Below are 18,826 nucleotides of genomic sequence, written 5' to 3'. Positions count from 1 at the left end.
GGTGCGGCTGGGGGAGGTGGGGGCTCGGGATGAAGTCTTCTCTTCTCCACCCCTCCACCCTCAGGCTGAGTCCCCCGGTGCCATGGAAGGGTGGGTTCTAGTCCTGTGGGCTCTGCTGCTGGGCCAGGGAACAGTCCTGGTCCCGCACGGCCCCGAGGCTGCCCTGCAGGGCTTTGCTGGAGGCAAAGCACAGACAGGTAAGGGCGGCTGGGCGGGCCAGTCGTGGGGGGTCTGGGGGCTCCAGGCTTGGCACTTGGACGCATCTCAGCGGCTCCTTTCACCGGTGCTCTGTGTGCTTGGGCGGGGTGCAGTCCTGTTCCAGCGGGGCGGGGGCTGCCCCACAGGTGTGAACCTGACCTGCTTCCGATGCTTCAAAGTCACCAAGGCAGAGCAGTGCACGCCCACCGTGTGCTCCTCCGGGGACCAGGTCTGCGTCTCTCACACGGTGATGTTCCTTCTCGGTGAGTCCAGGAGCCTGGGGGGGCCGTGCGCGGCCTCTGCCGGGACTTTCGCTGGATCCTGGGGCTCTGTGCAGGGCCGGGGGCGGAGGGGCGCAGCACCTCGAACGCTCTCCCACACGGATTCTGAACTCGGTCTATGCTTCTCCTCCTGCCTCTGAAGAACCAGTTACTAAATGTCCCTCCCAGGAGCTGTCATCAGGACAAGCTCCGGGGTAACTGAATTCAGCCGAGAGCAGGGCTCGCGGGAAGAGGCTTGGCCTTGGGAGCAGGGCAGCAGGGACGCTGTACCCAGGACCTGCCGCCCACCTGCTGCTCGCCAGGCCACACACCCACCCCAGGGGCTGACTGTGGGGCTCACCGGACAGGAGTCCACTTCAAAAACAAGCCAGTTTGGCTCAGCGGTTAGAGCATCGGCCCGTAGACCAAAAAGAGTTGCGGGTTCGATTCTGGTCAAGGGCAAGTACCTTGGTTGTGGTTTGGTCCTGGCCCTGATCAGATTGTGCGGGAGGCAGCCAATCGATGTGTCTCTCTCACATCGATGCGCTTTCTCTCTCGCTCTCTCTCTCTCCCCTTCCCTCCCTCCCACTCTATCTGAAGATAAATGGAAAAATATCTTCAAGTGAGGATTTAAAAAAAACAAGCCTTCCAGGAGATTATAAACGGACCCCATCATGTCCCCAAGCCCACTGAAATGTCACCAGCAAACCCCTAGAAGTGTACAAATGGCCAGAGACAGTGGGAAGTGGACAGACCATCTGTTCCCCAGGACCTGTGCTAAGTGTACAAATGGCCAGAGACAGTGGGAAGTGGACAGACCATCTGTTCCCCAGGACCTGTGCTTGTGGTCTGCTGGTGACATGTTCCAGGTCCCTGGGGACCTACCAGCAACTGCAGAGCAGCCTCCTCCCCGTGGCTTCAAGTCATAGGCATCATTCTTTTTTTTTTTTTTTTCTTCTCTTTTTAAAAATCGATATGAGAGAGAGAGGAAGGGAGAGAGAGAGAAACATCCACCACTGCTTCCTGTGCACCTTCTACTGGGAAGTGAGCCCAAAACCTGGGCATGTGCCCTGACGGAGAATCCAAACAGGAGCCTCTTGGTGCGTAGGAGGGCGCTCAAACCCCTGAGTCACACCAGCTGAGCTCTGCAACGTCCTTTTGTATGTATGTGTGGTATGTGCCCCCGGGGGGACCAAACCAGGGCTCTGGTCCGCAGGCTGACGCTCAACCGCTGAGCCAAACTGGCCAGGGCTCTGCAAGGTCCTTGAAGGAGCAGTGGGGAGACCCCAGCCCGGCCGGAGCGCACAGCTAGGTCTCCATGGTCACCATCTCTGTCCTCTGCTTCTCCCTGGGAGCTGGCCGGTTTCAGGGACGAGCCCCCAGCAGGGCCAGCAGTCCTGGACCCCATCTTTGTTGTGACCTTGTAGGTGACCTTGGGCAGCCTAGTTCCTGCAGGACGTGGCCTGTAAAAGGGTCAGAAGGAGGGGCCGGTAGCGCCGGTAAACTCGTCTCTGGACAGCGCCCCCTGCTTGCTCTCTTCTGCAGGATCAGGGGTGTATGTTTTGCTCAGCAAGCGCTGCGCCCCCTGGTGCCCCAACACCAACATGATCCATGAGTGGCCGTCGCCCCACAAGGTGCTCAGGAGGATCGTCAGGCAGTGCTGCGCCAGGAGTCTCTGCAACGCGGCGCCCCCCACCCTGGGGGTTCCCTGGGCCCTGCTAGCGGTGCTGATGTTCCCATGGGGCCTCAGCCTCCTCGGGGCCCTGCTGTGAGCTCCTTCCCTGCAGACCTGCAGGCCTACCCTGTCCTCCCACCACAGTCTGTCCTGCCTCTTCCCTCTCGGCCACACTGGGTGGGACATTCACCTCTGGGGTGGTGGGCCAGGTCACCTCTCCCATCCCCGGCAAGGGCCCTCTACCCACACAGCCTGGAGAATTTAGCCCTGGTTCCTGGGAGAAGAAGGAATCATCCCTAGTTTAGGGTAAGGGATCCCTGTCCTGAACGGACTGTCCAGGGCCAGTGAGGGGGCAGGAGTAGCCTGGGCAAGGCCAGGTGGTGGCTCCAGCCCTGGCCCTGGCTCCAACTTGCTTTGTCTCCTTGGCCAGCCCCTCACCAGTCCCGTCCACATCTGTCCAAGGGGCCCAGGCAGATTCATGCTGTGGGTGCCACCTGTGCGCTGGGACCACGACCTTCAGTCCGTCCAGAGACAATAAACATGTTGTTCAACCACACTCTCCAGCTCCTCCACTGCTTCCATCCCCGTGCCCAGACCACATCCCTCTGGCCAGGTCCCTTGTGTCACGTGCAGCCCGTGCTTGGATCTCGGTCACATCTGGACAAACGCATTCAGCAGAGCGTGGGGACAGACCCTGCGTTCCGGGCCCAGCTCAGGGTAAACAGGAGTCACAGGCTCAGGTTCAGGTCTTCAGAAGGTCTAGCTAGCCTGTGCATGGCGGGGGTCGGTGGGGCGTATCTGGAGCCGTGGGATCCAGAGATGCTGGAAGGGAACTGGGGGGGCAGGGAAACCCATATTTGGTGGGCAGTTGGTGGGCAGCTGGTTGGAGACAGTGGGGGCTGATGGAAGGGATGGAGGTGCCAATGATGGATTGTGCCTGGCCTGGGAGGACCCCCCTGGTGAGCGATACAGGTGAGGACCAGGTTGGGACAGGTAAAGTCAAAGACCAGCTGCAGGCTGTCCAGGCTGAGCTGGGTTCCTCATAGGACATCCTGGAGGACAGGTGATAGAGGACAGGTGGAGAACAGGGCCCTCAGCATAGGCTTCAAGGTACTGAGTGGGCCACTGGGTGCCTGAACACTGCAAAGCCTCTGAAAACTGAACTGACTAAAAACCACAACCCACAGAAGGTGAATCTGCACTTTCATCATTAACCCAACCATTCTCCACAAGATGGAAGTGAAATTTGGTGTCTCAGAACATAATTTTCAAAATACCTGGGACAGAAACCAAAGTTACTCTGTACACAGAAGATTAGGGGTAAACACACACACGCACACAACTGTAGATTCAAGAATGAATACTTGCCCTGGCCGGTTTGGTTCAGCAGTTAGAGCGTCGGCCTGCGGTCCTGAGAGACCCGAGTTCGGTTCCCGCTAAGGGCACGTACCTCGGTTGCAGTTTGTCCCTGGCCCTGGTCAGTTGTGCGGGTGGCAGCCACTCGATGTGTTCCTTTCACGTCGATGTTTCTCTCTCTCTCTCTGTTCCTCTCTCTCCCTCCCACTCTACCTGAACAAAAAAAAAAAAGAATGAATACTGGACAGGAAAATCCAAACAAATACACACTCAGACATATCATAATCAAACTGCTTAAATACATTGATGTCACAAGTCAGGATTCTCAGTGTGGGAGAAAGGAGATAAAAAAATATGGAAGGGGACCATTGAGATCCTCTCCTAAGACCTCCCCTAAACTCCCAGACTTGAAAACCCTCAAGACGGAAGGACCCAGCCCTCCCAGGACCATGCCCCTGCCCTGCCCTTCCCCCTCTTCCTCCCTGAACGGCATGCATCTCCTAAACTCTATGGGTCCCCATGAGACTTGCAACCAGGGGAGCAGCAGACAGTGCCTACTCATCCCAAGCTAACCCCCAACCTGTGTCCAAGACCCCCCTTTTCTCTGACATTCCAGTGAGCTGACAGTGGCCTACGTGGCCCACCTCTGTGGCCCACCGTGACTTTTCCTTCTCATCGAGCCACGGCAGCCTGCCTGAGCTGGCTCTTCTTGCTTCCTCTGTCCTGAGCCCTTCCTTGTTTCCCTGTCCCCAGCTTTAATAAACATTCTCTCAACGTAAAATAAGAAAACACGGAAGGGGAAGGAATTGCGGGGTATGACAGGGAATGGAAAGAGGTAAGGGTATGGACACATACGCTCTGAAAGAAGCCCCCGACAGCAACAAGCACGCGTTGGCCCAGATCTTGGTTTTTAAATACTATAAAATAACATTTCCTTCTCAACAGAATCTGAACTCTTTAAAAAAAAAAAAAATAGCTACTCCCAAGGTAGGAGAAATAGAGTAAAATGCATTAGGACTCCAACTATTCAATGTAAAAATAAAGATGGAAATACATAATCACCATTTGGCAAACATCCACAGTAAATCGTTTTAGGAAAGAATCATCCTAGATAAGAAATATGCGTGTAGACCAGTGATGTGAAATAGGGGATTTACATAATCTCAAAGTGCCTCTCAGGAGACACGTATTAAACACAACAGGACAAAGGATAACTTTCCAGAGGAAAGTTCTGGCAGATGCCACTGTAACCAAGTGATCCAAGTCAACACCACGAGGGTGGGGACAAGTCAGCATCACCTGTCCTGAAGAGGTGTGCTCAGGACACATCCGCATTCAGGTGATATTCTTGCCAAAATACTCAAGCTGAATGGAATCAGGAGTAAACAGCAAGCCCAAATGATAAGACTTTCTACAAAATAGTTGGCCATTACTCTTCAAAAGTGTAAAGGTCTATCCATCAATAGATGAGTGGATAAAAAAAAAAAGCTGTGGCACATATATACAATGGAAGACTATGCAGCTGTAAGAAAGAAAGATCTCTTATCCTTTGAGATGACCTGGAGGGACCTAGAAAGTATTATGCTAAGCAAAACAAGCCAATCAGAGAAAGACAAATACCACATGATCTCACTTATTTGTGGAATATAATGAACAAGGTGGGCTGATGAACAAAATAGATCCAGAGACATAGAAAGGAGTACGGATGGTTCAGACTGACAAACCTTTGAGGAGGGGGGCAGGAGGAATGGATGAGATGAACCAAAGAACTTACATGCATGTAGGCATAACCAATGGACATAGACAACAATACTAGGGGGGTGGGGGTGGGGGAGGAGGGGGCCTGGGGGTAAAAAGAGAAACATCTGTAATAAAAATAAATTAATAGAAAACAATACTAGGGGGGTGGGGGGTGGGGGAGGAGGGGGTCTAAAAAGAGAAACATCTGTAATAAAAATAAATTAATAGAAAACAATACTAGGGGGGTGGGGGGTGGGGGAGGAGGGGGTCTGGGGGAAAAAAAGAGAAACATCTGTAATAAAAATAAATTAATAAAAATTGAAGGAGAAAAAGTGTAAAGGTCATGAAAAGTCAAGACAGACCACCTGCCCCGATGGAAGGAGGTGTGGAAGGAACAATAAGCACGTGGTCCTAGATAGGACGGTGGACTGCGGACGGGCGCGGCAGGGACCGCTGGGGAGATCAGAAGATCGGCAGGTTAGATCCATGCTGTGCCAGCGTTAACTTGGTGACTGCGACCCCTGTACTGTAGGCACGTCTGGTGTTAAAATCTGGGAAATCTGTGCCAAGGAGCTTCCACGGAACAACTCCTGCACTTGTTGGCTCCCTTTTTAAAGATTTGAAATTATTTCCAAATGAAAAGTTGAGACCATGAGTCTCTGAACAGAAGGTCTTTATTCTTCTGTCATATAAGTTTAGAAAGATATGTTTTGTACCACCCTTCACTGCATCCCAATTATTTCAAGCAGTGGTACTTTTTACCTGTTCTAGGTATTTTTTGGTTTGTTTTTTTGTTAATCCTCATTGATGGGCCACCTCCTACAAGCCTCCCCCCCTCCCCCCCCGGGGGAACAGGCCCACAACCTGGGCATGTGCTTTGATGGGGAATCGAACTGGGACCTCTCAGTCCGTGGGATGACTCTCAATCCATTGAACCGGCTGGACTAAGATACTGTATTTATTTATTTATTTATTTTTCTATATTGATTTGAGAGAGAGAGAAAGGGACACCTGTCTGGTGTTGCTCAGTGGTTGAGCGTCAACACATGAACCAAGAGGTTGCCAGTTTGATTCCGGGTCAGGGCACAGACCCCCAAGTCCCCACTGGGGGGCATGCAGAAGGCAGCCAATCGATGTTCTCTCTCATCGATGTTTCTATATCTCTCCTTTTCCCTTCCTCTCTCTCTAAAAATCAATAAAGAAAAAAATTAAAAAGAGAGAGCCCTGGCGGGTTTGGCTCAGCGGTTAGAGTGTCAGCCTGTGGACCAGAGTCCTGGGTTCAGTTCCCACTAAGGTTGCAGTTTGTCCCTAGCTCTGGTTGGGGTTGTGCGGGTGGCAACCACTCGATGTGTCTCTCTCACATCAATGTTTCTCTCTCTCCCTCCCACTCTATCTGAAGATAAATGCAAAAATGTCCTCAGGTGAGGATAAAAAAAAAGAGAGAGAGAGAGAGAGAGAAAAAGGGAAACATCGATGAGAGAGAACATCAATTGGCCTCCTCCTGCATGCCCCCCACTGGGGATTGGGTCCACAACCTGGGCATGTGCCCTGCCCGGGAATCGAACCAACGAACTCTTGGTGTAGGGATCAATGCTCAACCACTGAGCCACACCGGCCAGGTTAAGATATTCTCTTTTTAAAGACTGTGTTCAGCGGTTAGAGCATCGGCCTGCGGTCCGGAGAGACCTGGGTTCGGTTCCCGCTAAGGGCACGTACTTTGGTTGCAGTTTGTCCCCGGCCCTGGTTGGTCGTGCGGGTGGCAGCCACTCGATGTGTCCCTTTCACAACGACGTTTCTCTCTCTCTCTCCCTCCTGCTCTATCTGAACAGAGAATGCAAAAGTGTCCTCAGGTGAGGATAAAAAAATAAAAAATGTTTTACATGTGAAAAATTGTATTCATCTTTTCTTGTATTGACTTCTAACTTAATTGTATCTAAGTCAGAGTATGATCCTGAGATATGAGATAAAGAAGACTTTTGAGCAGCGATAAAATCTGGACACTGAACAAAATCAAAGACCAGAAGGTCTTGTTTATGTTTCGGTTGACTGGCCAAGGGCCAGGGCCCGGGTGTTTATTTGCTTTCCCAGGGGAGCGCCCAAGGGAGCCGTGGAACTGTCGGTTTCCCAGAACATGAACTTAACACGTCGAAGGTCCTCTCGTCTCAGTCCTTGGCCTCGGGAGCCCAGGCTTTCTGGGTCTGTCCATCAGCCATCTGCGGGACCCCCCAACCTTGTCCTTCACAGTGTCAAACCCAGTGTCCTGTCCATGGGTCTGTGACAAGGGGAGGAAGGACACACCAGAGCGGATGGCTGAGTCTGAGGCTGGTCCAGATAGGTGGGCCCACAGGTGGGGAGACCAGTCCCCTGTCCTCCCTGGGCTGCAGAGGCTGCTGCCTTAAGAACCCCAGGAAGCCTTCCCAAGAGCAGGGCTCACTGTCCACCAAGACCCAGCTCGTCTGAGGGAAGGTGTAGGAGATGGGGAGCAGGTGAGGGACAAAGGACCGGGGGGGGGGCAGGAGGACATGGAAACAGAGGGTGTGGGACTCAGAAGGAGGACAGGAGAGCAGGAGTCGGGATGCCTGAGTCTGGGGTTCTGGAAGGAGGACTCCGGGTAAGACTCTGCCTCCCCCGATTCAGGCCTGACTGCCCAGCCCTGGGAGGGGTCCTCCTGATCCCGGGGCTATGGGAGACTTTTTGCATGGCGTCAATTTTGTTAAAATCTGCTCTGCCATCACCTTCCCCAAGGCAGGATATCTCTGCCTTCTGCATTTCTTTATCTCTGCATTTTGCATTTCTTTAAGTAACCATTTACTCATCAAGCCAGTCTTTACTGACCTTTTGTTCCTTTCGTGGTATTTCTTGGAATTGCTTCGGGCAAGCTTGGTGCTTGGCAAAAGGTGCTTCGTGCCCTAGATATTGTGTGAATTACCCCTGAATAAACGAGACTTGATCAGAGCCGTCTTGTCTCCATTTCTCGTGTCTCTTGTCCCTCCTCATCCTCACTCCCCCTCTAGAGTCCTCATTGCTCGACCTGCGGGACGGGTCACGGGGCCCTGGTGTGCGCAGAGAGGGTGAGACCGAGGGGGGCCTGGGAGTCTCTTGGTCTCTTGGCTGCAGGGGCAGGTGCTCTCGCTCACCTGTGCATGGGGGGAGGGGCTGATGCCTCCTGAGGACGGCAAGGACTTTGAGTGCACCTGAGGTGTTGCTATGATGTAGGCTACAGGTGTGAATGTCAGGATCCCGTGTGTCACCTGCGGTCGTCATGCATCTTCAGCGGCTGCTAGCAGTCAGCCCCGCAGTGTGCCCTGAGCCTGACTCTGCCCCTGCCCCTCCCCCAGAGGGCAGCCTTCCACTGTCGTCAGGCCGAGGACAGCTCTGCTCCCAAGCCCGCCCGGCTCTGTGCCTCCTGGAACGTCTTGTTTTCCTCCTCGAGACAGTCATCAAAATTGGGGAGCCCCTGCTGGGTGGGCCAGAGACAGTGGGGGTGGTGTCCAGCTCAGCAGCTCCTGCGGACTAGAGCTGGGCCAGGTGCCGCCCCTCAGCCACACACCCCATGTTTGGTGTCCCTTCTTCCTCTGGGCGAAGCTCACAGGCAGACGCAACGGCTCCGCCCTGCTCCTGAGAGGAAGGGGCCAAGCTCCGTGGTACTCTCTTCCTCCCTAAATTCTGCACACTCCCCTCCGGGCTTACCGGGCTGCCCCAGAGGCTCACAAGGTTCTGTCCCTGGTGAAGCCGAGAAAGCAGGCCCCTTCCTCACTGCCGAGGCCCATCATGGGCACCTGCTGTCCTTCCCAGGCCCTGACCGCCAGGAGGCGCGCCGACACCTGCACCTTCAGGAGCCGCCTGGTGGGACCAAGGCCACGTGCTGTTCTAGGGGCCCATGCACCAGGGAGGCCTCAGGTGGCAGCTGGGGCTCAGCCTCCACCACACCCTGATGTGTGGCCCCTCCCCTTCCTGCTTCCCCCACCCTAACCCTCTGCGTGTGGGCTGGGTGACTGGACCCCGGGGAGCAGGGGCAGGCTCACTGCCTCCCCTGGTGGGCCTGCTCTGAGCCTGGCACCGCAGACGTGGTCCAGCTGCACCTGTCCTCCCTGTTTCCCTGTCAGCGGCAGGTGCCACCTACTCCAGCCCACTCTTGTAGCCCATTCGAAGAGGGGGCTCCCCTGCCAATGAGCCAACCCAGCGCCTTCTGTGCCAGGGAGATGGTGACGGCATTTGTCCCCCGCACGGACCCTGCAGTTCGCACCCCCCGCCCCCCGCTCCCCGGTGCACGCAGGACAGCGCAGCAGTAAACGCGCGAAGACGCGAGCGAATAGGGATGGTTGGATGCAGGGTGAAGGCAGCGACGGTGGTGGAGTCGTGAACTCGTGCGTGAGGAAGGTCTTGAGTGACGAGGAGGTGAGGCCTGAGTGACAATGGCTGTGAACGTCCCTCGGTGAAGAGGCGACACCAGGGCCGGGTGGGTCCCGCCTCCCATTTCGCGGCCGCCCCGTGTGGCAAGCCCTGCGCGCTGCCCACGGTCCGGCCCGGCGGCTCCCTGATACTCTCGGTGTCTGGCCCAGCACCTCCGGGAGGGGAACGGATTCCTGCTGCCCCAGCATCACCTGGGCACCCCGGGGCGCAGGCGAGAGGCGCCCTGGCCGCGGCCCTGCCCTGGGCCCTGCGAACCAGCCTGCGGGAGGTGGGCAGGCGGCCGCCTCCTCCGGGGTCAGAGTTCGGTTTGCGCCTCCAGCACACCAGGTGTGGTGTGGATGGGACGCAAAGAGTGTGGGGCTGAGAGACCTGTGGCGTCGCCGGCCCCTCCTGCAGGTGCTGGAGCGGCCGACTCAGCTGGCGGACCTGGGGGGGGCACCCCCGGGGGGGCACCCCCAGCGGAGCCCGCCCTCCTGGACACGCTGCTGGGAGTACACCCGCCCACTGAACCAACTCTGCCCGTGTTCGGTGGCACAGGCGTGTGCGCTGGTGAAGATAGAATTGCCACTTGTCCCCCAGAAGTTAGAGGGGGATTTTAGGGTTTGGTCTTGGGGCCCAATCAGGCGGAAATGGTGTTCCTAGAAGCTCCTCCCGAGAAGGACTTGCTACCCCGTGTACGGACAGCAGAGGGCGCGCTCTTCCACGAGGCCGGCCTGGCGGGGAGCTTGGCCGGGGAGCCCGGAAAGGGGAGAGCGCATCCCAAGATGCCGCGGTCGCCAGCGCCAGGAGAGGGCACCTCCTTCCTCGCTCCGGGGCGGCCCCTGGGCATTCCTTCCGATCCCTGCGACCCCTGATGCCTCTCAGGTCAGGGGCCAGCCTAGGGGTGGGGTGGGGGGATCTATGGGACACTATGGGGAGACTGAGTCACATCACTAGTCAGTATGGCCTCTGTCGCGGCTCGCTAACGATCGAGAACGCAACACGAAAGGACACTTGAGTCCGCTAAGGTCCAGCTGGCTGGGCTGAGCGCATGTCCCCACGGGGGGGTGGGCCCCAGTGTCCGGTGTCCACAGCAGCATCTGAAGCCTGGATCTGCCAGAACCCACTGCGCGGCCTGGGAAATGCTTGTCCACAAAGCAGAGGGAACTCGGGGCGCGCTGAACACCCGTCCCAGCGCCCCACTTGCTGGAACGCGCGTCCTTTTCAGTGTCGTGTAGCAAACGTTATTTTAATGTCTCTGCCACAGCGGTACGGTGTGACAAAGGGCTCATAAATTTATCGATAGAATTAATCGAGAGAGAGAGAGAGGCACCAGCAGGCCAATGCCCACAATATTTGGGAAGGCTGATCTGAAACCCTGGGTTGACATGACACCTTTGAAAGCCAGTCTGGCAGGGAAGTAAGTGCATTTGGCCTTTGAAAAATTATGCACATAGTTAAATGCTGCCCTTGACACATGCACAATCCCCCCAAATGGCCGAGTCTGAGGACGAGGTGAGCTGTGAGCTGGAGGCCGCCCGGCCTGAGGCTGCTGTGTGTTCTCTGGAACAAATCTCAGGAGCCTGGCCGGCGAGAACAACGCCCTCACGCAGCAGCCATGCGGGCACCTGGGCTTCCCCCTCGAAAAATCCCCACTTCTCACCAGAAGTTTATATCTATTTTTAAAATTGATTTTTTTTTTTAATCCTCACCCGAGGACATTTTTCCATTTTTTGTTCAGGTAGAGTGGGAGGGAGAGAGAGAGGAACAGAGAGAAAGAGAAAAAAAAACATCGATGTGAAAGGAACACATCAAGTGGCTGCCACCCGCATGACCAACCAGGGCTGAGGAAAAACTGCAACTGAGGTATATGCCCTTAGTGGAACCGAACCCGGGTCTCTCAGGACTGCAGGCCAACGCTCTAACCACTGAGCCAAACCGGCCAGAGCTAAAATTGATTTTTAAAGTGAGAGGAAGGGAGAGGGAGAGGGAGAAACATCGATGTGAGAGCGAAACATCTATCGGCTGTCTCCTGCTAGGGATTGAGCCACAAGTGGAGTGTGCGTCCTGACTGGGAATCCAACAGGCAGCCTTTAGGACAACGCCCAACCAACTGAGCCGTACCAGCCAAAGCTCATGGGAAGTTGGTTTATTTTTTCCCCCTTTATTGATTTTTAGAGAGAAAGGAAGGGAGAGGGAGAGAGAGAAACATCGATGAGAGAGAACATGATTGGCCACCTCCTGCATGCCCCCCACCGGGGGTTGGGCCCACAACCTGGGCATGTGCCCTGACCGGGAATCTAACCGGTGGCCTCTTGGTGCAGGGTCGATGCTCAATCACTGAGCCACACCGGCCGGGCCTCACGGGAAGTTTTGATCATCTTCTGGCAACTGTCACGAAACCTGAGAAAACTGACCATGTGTCCCCCTCCTGGCCAGGGAGAAAACTGCCATTTAGCGGCTCAATGCCCGAACCAAGGGCAGGCCTGGGAAACTAGCCCCCGATTCTGCACCACAGTTCCCGAGCCCCATCATGTAAGCAGATGTTTCCAAGGACTCTCCTTGGCTGCAGACACTGTTGACTCCCATTTTTGGACGTTAGTTCTGTCCTACAAAGTCACTACAAACACTGAGCTCGAACAATGAACCACTGGCACAGTTAGGTTCCTGCCAGCCTGGCGCCATGTTTTCACCAACCTGTCAACATAAATATTTTCAAATTACGCATCTGATAAAGGGTTGATATCCAAATATATAAGGAACTAACACACCTCAACAGCAAAATAATAATAATAATTCCATTTATAAATAGGCCCGGCCAGTGTGGCTCAGTGGTTGAGCATCGACCCTGCACCAAGAGGTCACCAGTTCGATTCCTGGTCAGGGCACATGCCCAGGTTGTGGGTCCGATCCCCAGTGGGGGCCATGCAGGAGGCAGCCAGTCGATGTTCTCTCTCATCGATATTTCTATCTCTCCCTCTCCCTTCCTCTCTCTCTCAAATCAATAAAGGAAAAATATATTTTTTTAAAAAAGGACAAAGGATCTGAAGACAAGATCTTCAAATTGCCAACAGGTATATGAAACGGTGCATAACATCACTAGTCATCAGAGAAATGCTCATCAATACCAGTGAGAGGTCACCTCACACCTGCCAGAGTGACTGTCGTCAAGAAGAAGAGATAAGTGCTGTGAGGATGTGGACAAAGGGAACCCTCATACACTGTCTGTGGGAATGTACATTGGTGCAGCCACTGTGGAAAACAGGATGAACTTTCCTCAGAAAATTAGAAATAGATCCAGCAATTCCAGCTGGATGTTTATCCGAAGGAAATGAAAATGCTGTGTCAAAGAGCTCTCTGGCCCCGGCCAGTTTGGCTCAGTGGTTAGAGCGTCGACCTGCAGACTAGAGAGTCCCAGGTTCGGTTCCCGCTAAGGGCACGTACCTCAGTTGCAGTTTGTCCCTGGCCCTGGTTGGGGTTGTGTGGATGGCAGCCACTCGGTGCGTCTCTCTCACATCGATGTTTCTCTCTCTCTCTCCCCCATCTCCCTCCCACTCTATCTGAAGATAAATGCAAAAGTGCCCTCGGGTGAGGATAAAAGAGAGAGAGAGAGAGAGAGAGATCTGCACCGTGTGTTCATAGCAGCATTTTTTTTTTTTTAAATCCTCACCCAAGGATATTTTTCCATGATTTTTTTTTCTTTTTTTTTTAAGATAGAGTGGCAGGGAGGAAGGGCGAGAGAGAAAGAGAAACATTGATGTGAGAGAGACACCTTGATTGGTTGCCTTCCACATGACCCTGACTAGGGCTGGGGTTCCAACCCAAAACAGAGGGACGTGCCCTTGACAGGGAAGCAGACACATGACTCTTTGGTCTTCCACCCAATGCTCTAACCACTGAGACAAAACAGCCAGGATTATAGCAGCATTCTTTTTTTTTTTTAATCCCCACCCGAGGACATATTTGCATTTATCTTCAGATAGAGCAGGAGGGGGGACGAGAAAGAGAGAAACATCGATGTGAGAGAGACACATCGAGTGGTTGCCACCCACACTACCCCAACTGGGGCCAGGGACAAACTCAACTGAGGTACGTACCCTTAGCGGGAACCGAACCCAGGACTCCCCGGTCTGCGGGCCGACACTCTAACCGCTGAGTTAAACCGGCCAGGGCTATAGCAGCATTCTTTACAATATCCAGCACACATACACACACACACACACACACACACACACACACACACTGGAATATTACTCAGCCATAAAAGAGAAGGAAATCCTGCCCTGGCCAGTTTGGTTCAGTAGTTAGAGCATCAGCTCTGGGACCAGAGAGTCCTGAGCTCGGTTCCCGCTAAGGGCACGTACCTCGGTTGCAGTTTGTCCCCGGTCCCGGTTGAGGTCGTGTGAGTGGCAACCAGTTGATGTGTCTCTCTCACATCGATGTTTCCCTCTCTCTCTTCCCCCCTTCCCCGTCTCACTCTGTCTGAAAACAAATGCAAAACAAAAGTCTTTGGGTGAGGATAATAAATACATATATATATCTGAGGAATGAAGGGGTGCAAAGGGGACAGAAAGGGTGTGTCCAGGAGGTGGGAAGGGTGGGGGAGGGCCCCCTAGCACAAAAGCTGTGTTCTTTTTTTTTTATCCTCACCCGAGGACATTTTTCCATTCTTTGTTCAGACAGAGTGGGAGGGAGGGAGAGGAAGAGAGAAACACTGACATGAAAGGGACACATCGAGTGGCTGCCACCCACACGACCCAACCAGGGTCAGGGACAAACTGCAACCGAGGTGCATGCCCTTAGCGGGAGCCGAACCCGGGTCTCTCTGGACCGCAGGCCGACGCTCTAACCGCTGAGCCAAACCGGCCAGGGCACAAAAGCTGTGTTCTGACCCCAAAGGCGTCCTGGGCTGTGCTGAGCCAGGTCAGGCCAGGACAGGGCGGACAGGTCTGAGGGGAGAGGCGGGGGGGCACCCTGCACATGCTGCAGGGTGTGGGGTGTGCAGGGGGGCGTTCGACCAGCACAGCCTCCATCTGTGTCATGTACTGTTCTGGGTCTTTCAGTGGCAGGCCTCTGCTTCCTAATGCACCGCGTGTCCCCACTCTCGAGACTGGCTCTGAGCAGAGCTGGTGGGGGTGGGGGCTGGGGTGTGTCCCACAGATAGATGATGGATGACGCTGCGACCAGGGATGTTTCAGGAAAGGTGGGCCAAGGAGCTGATTCTAGGGCTGATAGGTCCCCAGGTGCTGCCATGGACGTTTAGGGTCATAGTGCAGAGGGCACGAGGCCACGCCCTGCACTGCCCTGAGCTCTCCCGCCCCACCACCCTCTCTCTCTCTCTCTCTCTCTCTCTCTCACACACACACACACACACACACACACACACACACACGGCACTTTGCCAGCCCAAAGGGGCTCCCCACATCCCATATCAGAGTCCTGTCTGCTCCCCCAGCCACCTTTCTTCCCATTCGTTCCCGGAGGACGCTCCTGGGACTCCGGGTCTGGCCTCTTCCCCACCCGTTTGCTGTCCCAGTTTTACAAGTTGCTGCTTATAGGAACTGTCAGCACATCAAAGGTGTGAGCGACCTTGTGAGGCTGTGTAAGTGAAACTGTGAGCCGGCAGGGCTTTCTCAAATCAAAGGAGGGATTCTGGAACACCGGGGGCGGGCCGGGATGGGGGCAGCTTCGGAGGCACCCCCGCCCGCTCATCCCGAGGCGTGCAGTACACCAAGGGCCACGGATGTCACTGGGACAGCACAGACATGAGAAACACACTTAGGCTACAAGGAAGAATGTGTGGTCCAAGGCTTTTATATCCAGCAAAACTAACGAGCTGTTTTCAACCTCAGTGAACCGGGGGAATTTCGTTCCCACAAGTCGTTTCTGAGGAACCTGCCAGAGAAAAGGTGACAGATTGGATCGACGACAGGGATGCTGTGGTAAGGACTGGTGTGATGTGTTCAGAGGGGGCCGACATAATATGCAGAAGCTCTGCTCAGGCGACAGAGACACAACACAACCGCAAAGCAATGTAAAGGGAATGAAAAATGAGCTTCAAATACTCCCAGTAATCAGATTATGGGTGATGACTTTAGTATTGCTGTTCTGAGACTATTGTGTCTATGGGATAAACAAGTGAGTAATTATGAGCTACCTAACTTCTAAAAATTCCTATTTTTTGCCCTGGCCGGTTTGGCTCAGCGGTTAGAGTATCGGCCTGCGGTCCGGAGAGACCCGGGTTCGGTTCCCGCTAAGGGCGCGTACCTCGGTTGCAGTTTGTCCCCGGCCCTGGTTGGTCGTGCGGGTGGCAACCACTCGATGTGTCCCTTTCACGTCGATGTTTCTCTCTCTCTCTTCCTCTCTCTCCCTCCCACTCTATCTGTACAAAAAATGGAAAAATGTCCTCAGGTGAGGATGAAAAAAAATAATAATAAAAAAAAATTCCTATTTTTTCTTCCTCCTGTGTCCCAGGATTCTCAGTGTGGAAGATGAAATATAAAAGCAGAATGTGACCTCATTTGGAAATAGGGTCTTTGCAGGAGAAGTTAAGGTAAGGAGGTGAAACCATCCTGGATTAGATTCTAAATCCAATGAGAGTATCTTTATAAGAGACAGAAAAAGACCCACAGAGCCTCAGGGAGAAGGAGGCCACATGAAGACGTAGGCAGAGATTGGAGGGATGTGGCCACAAGTCAGGGGATGCCAGGAGCCACCAGAAGCTTGAGGGGGCAAGGAAGGGCCCTCCCCTATAGCCCTCAGAGGAATCTCAGTCCTGCCGACACCTTGGTTTCAGCTCCTGGCCTCCAGGACTGTGGGAAAACACATTCTGTTGTCTCAAGCATCTCATTTATGGTCATTGACGACAGCAACCCCAGGAAGCTCACACCACAAGCGTCACTGTGGCTGGACCTCAGACATCACTGTCTTGAGCCCACCACAGGCCCCTCCTCATACCCATGGCCTCTGCTCCTCCTCAGGGCCCATTCCCCCATCTCCACCTCAAAACCCTGCTCTCGCCCTGGCCGGTTTGGTTCAGTGGTTGGAGCATCAGCCTGTGGACCAAAGAGTTGCAGGTTCGATTCCAGTCAAGGGCACGTATCTCAGTTGCAGTTCAGTCCCCAGCCCTGGTCGGGTTCATGTGGGAGGCAACCAATCAATGTGTCCCTCTCACATCAATGTTTCTCTCTCTCTCTCTCTCTCTCTTTCCCCCCCTTCCACTCTATCTGAAGATAAATGGAAAAGTGTCCTCGAGTGAGGATTAACAAAAACAAACAAACCCTGCTCTCCTCCTCCCTGGGCATGATAGATAGATGGATGGATAGATGATAGATAGATAGATAGATAGATAGATAGATAGATAGATAGATAATAGATAATAGGAGATAGATAGATAGATAGATAGATAGATAGATAGATAGATAGACAGACAGCTGAGATAGGTGGATAGATAAGTAGGTAGGTAGGGAGGTAGGTAGATAGGTTGGTAGGTAGGTAGGTAGAAAGCTGGGATAGGTGGATAGATGATAGATAGATAGATAGATAGATAGATAGATAGATAGATAGATAGATAATAGATAATAGGAGATAGATAGATAGATAATAGGAGATAGAGATAGATAGACAGGCAGCCAAGATAGGTGGATAGATAAGTAGGTAGGTAGATAGGTTGGTAGGTAGGTAGGTAGACAGCTGGGATAGATAGATAGATAGATAGATAGATGATAGATAGATAGATAGATAGATAGATAGATAGATAGATAGATGATAGATAGATGACAGAGAGGTAGGTAGACAGGTAGGTAGGGAGGTAGGTAGACAGCTGGGATAGGTGGATAGGTGAATGGCTGACAGATGATAGTGTTATTGCCTGTAATGCTGTATTTCCCTTCACAGTTGCAAAGGCAGAATAAAGGGCTTTTCGTGTGGGGACATCAGCTGTAGGCAGTCCGTTGGGACCTGTCCCCTCAGTTCCGTGTCGCTGGGTTCCTCCACATTCTTTTGTGGTTCATTTGTTGCAAGTGCGATTAGAAATGGAATGCTGGGCTCGGGCGGAGGGCTCGCTGAGAAACCTCGGGGGATCTGAAGGCATGGTAACCATGGTGATTCCTGCATGGCGCACTGGGGACATTCAGCAAGAATGACTTAATTTGATTAGCGAGTCGTAAGTCTCCTTCCCAGCAGTGTCCCCTCAGATACAGCAGCTCTCCCCTCGAGGTCTCCGCTGGATCAAGGCCCCACACCCTGTCATCTCGGGAAGGCGAACGTCCGTCTCATTGCCCAGCTAGGGCAAACATGTTCCTCAGGTCCCCAATATAGGGGACAAGGTCCAGTGCTTTGGATGGATGGAGCAGAGACCCCACATTTCCCTTCAGAACAGGGAGGTCTGGGGAGGCAGATACTGGAATCCTAGCATTTCCTGCAAATCCAGTGAAGGTTTTGATATATCAGGGTCTTGTCTCTTCTAAGTCTGTTTTCCAGGTGTCCAGTGGCATAAAAAGTCTTTGAACCCAGCCTTGACCAAGCGCAAATGAGAAGATGCTCTCAGAGGGACAGGCCTTGGCCCCACGTGAGGGGCCCCGCACCCACTGGGCAGGGAGGGTGGGAGGGTGCAGAGCACCAGCTTCTCTGGGGCCAGTTCTGGAGCCCCCAGTTTCCCCCGAGGAGGCACTGGGGAGGACGAAACCCCCAGACCAGAAGCCAGACTGCTCCAGAGCACAAGAGGTGGGAAATCACCTGCCTGTTTGTGGGTCTACCAGAATCCTGAGCTCACCTCCGAAAAAAATATCCAAAGAAAAACAAGAAGCAAACCTCCATCAGGAATAATATGTGAATGCCCTACGGTGCAAATATCCTGACCAAATATTGATGATCTGAACCTGGGAGTGACTTCACATAATACTATACTGACACCCACTAGGGTTTATTTCCATCGGGACATCTAGCAACAACCCACTGTACTAGCCACTGACTCCACGCGGGGCATGTGGTCCTATCAATAGATGGTGAAGGGGATCTCTTTGGAATTCATCTGCCATGTCTAATAAAAACGCTTAATTGAAATATGAATAAAGAGTCTAAGCTGAATAAAAGCTAATTTCCAAATCCAAAACTAAACATCAATTCAAAGCACAAGAGGAGATTTTCCATTAACACAGACGTGCCCCGGTCACTCTCTTTGTTCTGCTGTGGTTGCAGGTCCCAG

The 18,826-nt window shown here is 53.5% G+C and overlaps 1 protein-coding gene across 1 annotated transcript; it reads left to right on the top strand.

The window, feature by feature from the left end:
• The first annotated feature begins 82 nt into the window (after nt 1-82).
• LY6L (lymphocyte antigen 6 family member L) lies at nt 83-2,230 on the top strand. Its single transcript, XM_036281220.1, has 3 exons — nt 83-197; nt 312-461; nt 2,004-2,230. Exons 1-3 carry the CDS (start codon nt 83-85, stop codon nt 2,228-2,230), a joined length of 492 nt encoding a protein of 163 aa, XP_036137113.1.
• The last annotated feature ends 16,596 nt before the right edge of the window (nt 2,231-18,826 follow it).

The sequence above is a fragment of the Molossus molossus genome, unplaced genomic scaffold, assembly GCF_014108415.1.
Source record: "Molossus molossus isolate mMolMol1 unplaced genomic scaffold, mMolMol1.p scaffold_m16_p_33, whole genome shotgun sequence".
NCBI lineage: Eukaryota > Metazoa > Chordata > Mammalia > Chiroptera > Molossidae > Molossus > Molossus molossus.
This window is presented reverse-complemented; position numbering and strand designations above follow the sequence as displayed.

Bases quoted from the DNA above. Each gene is read 5' to 3' on its own strand.
- LY6L (XM_036281220.1), top strand. From the start codon at position 83: ATGGAAGGGTGGGTTCTAGTCCTGTGGGCTCTGCTGCTGGGCCAGGGA. The intron at 198-311 runs GTAAGGGCGGCT...GGCGGGGTGCAG, and splicing joins TGGAGGCAAAGCACAGACAG to TCCTGTTCCAGCGGGGCGGG. The intron at 462-2,003 runs GTGAGTCCAGGA...TCTCTTCTGCAG, and splicing joins CACGGTGATGTTCCTTCTCG to GATCAGGGGTGTATGTTTTG.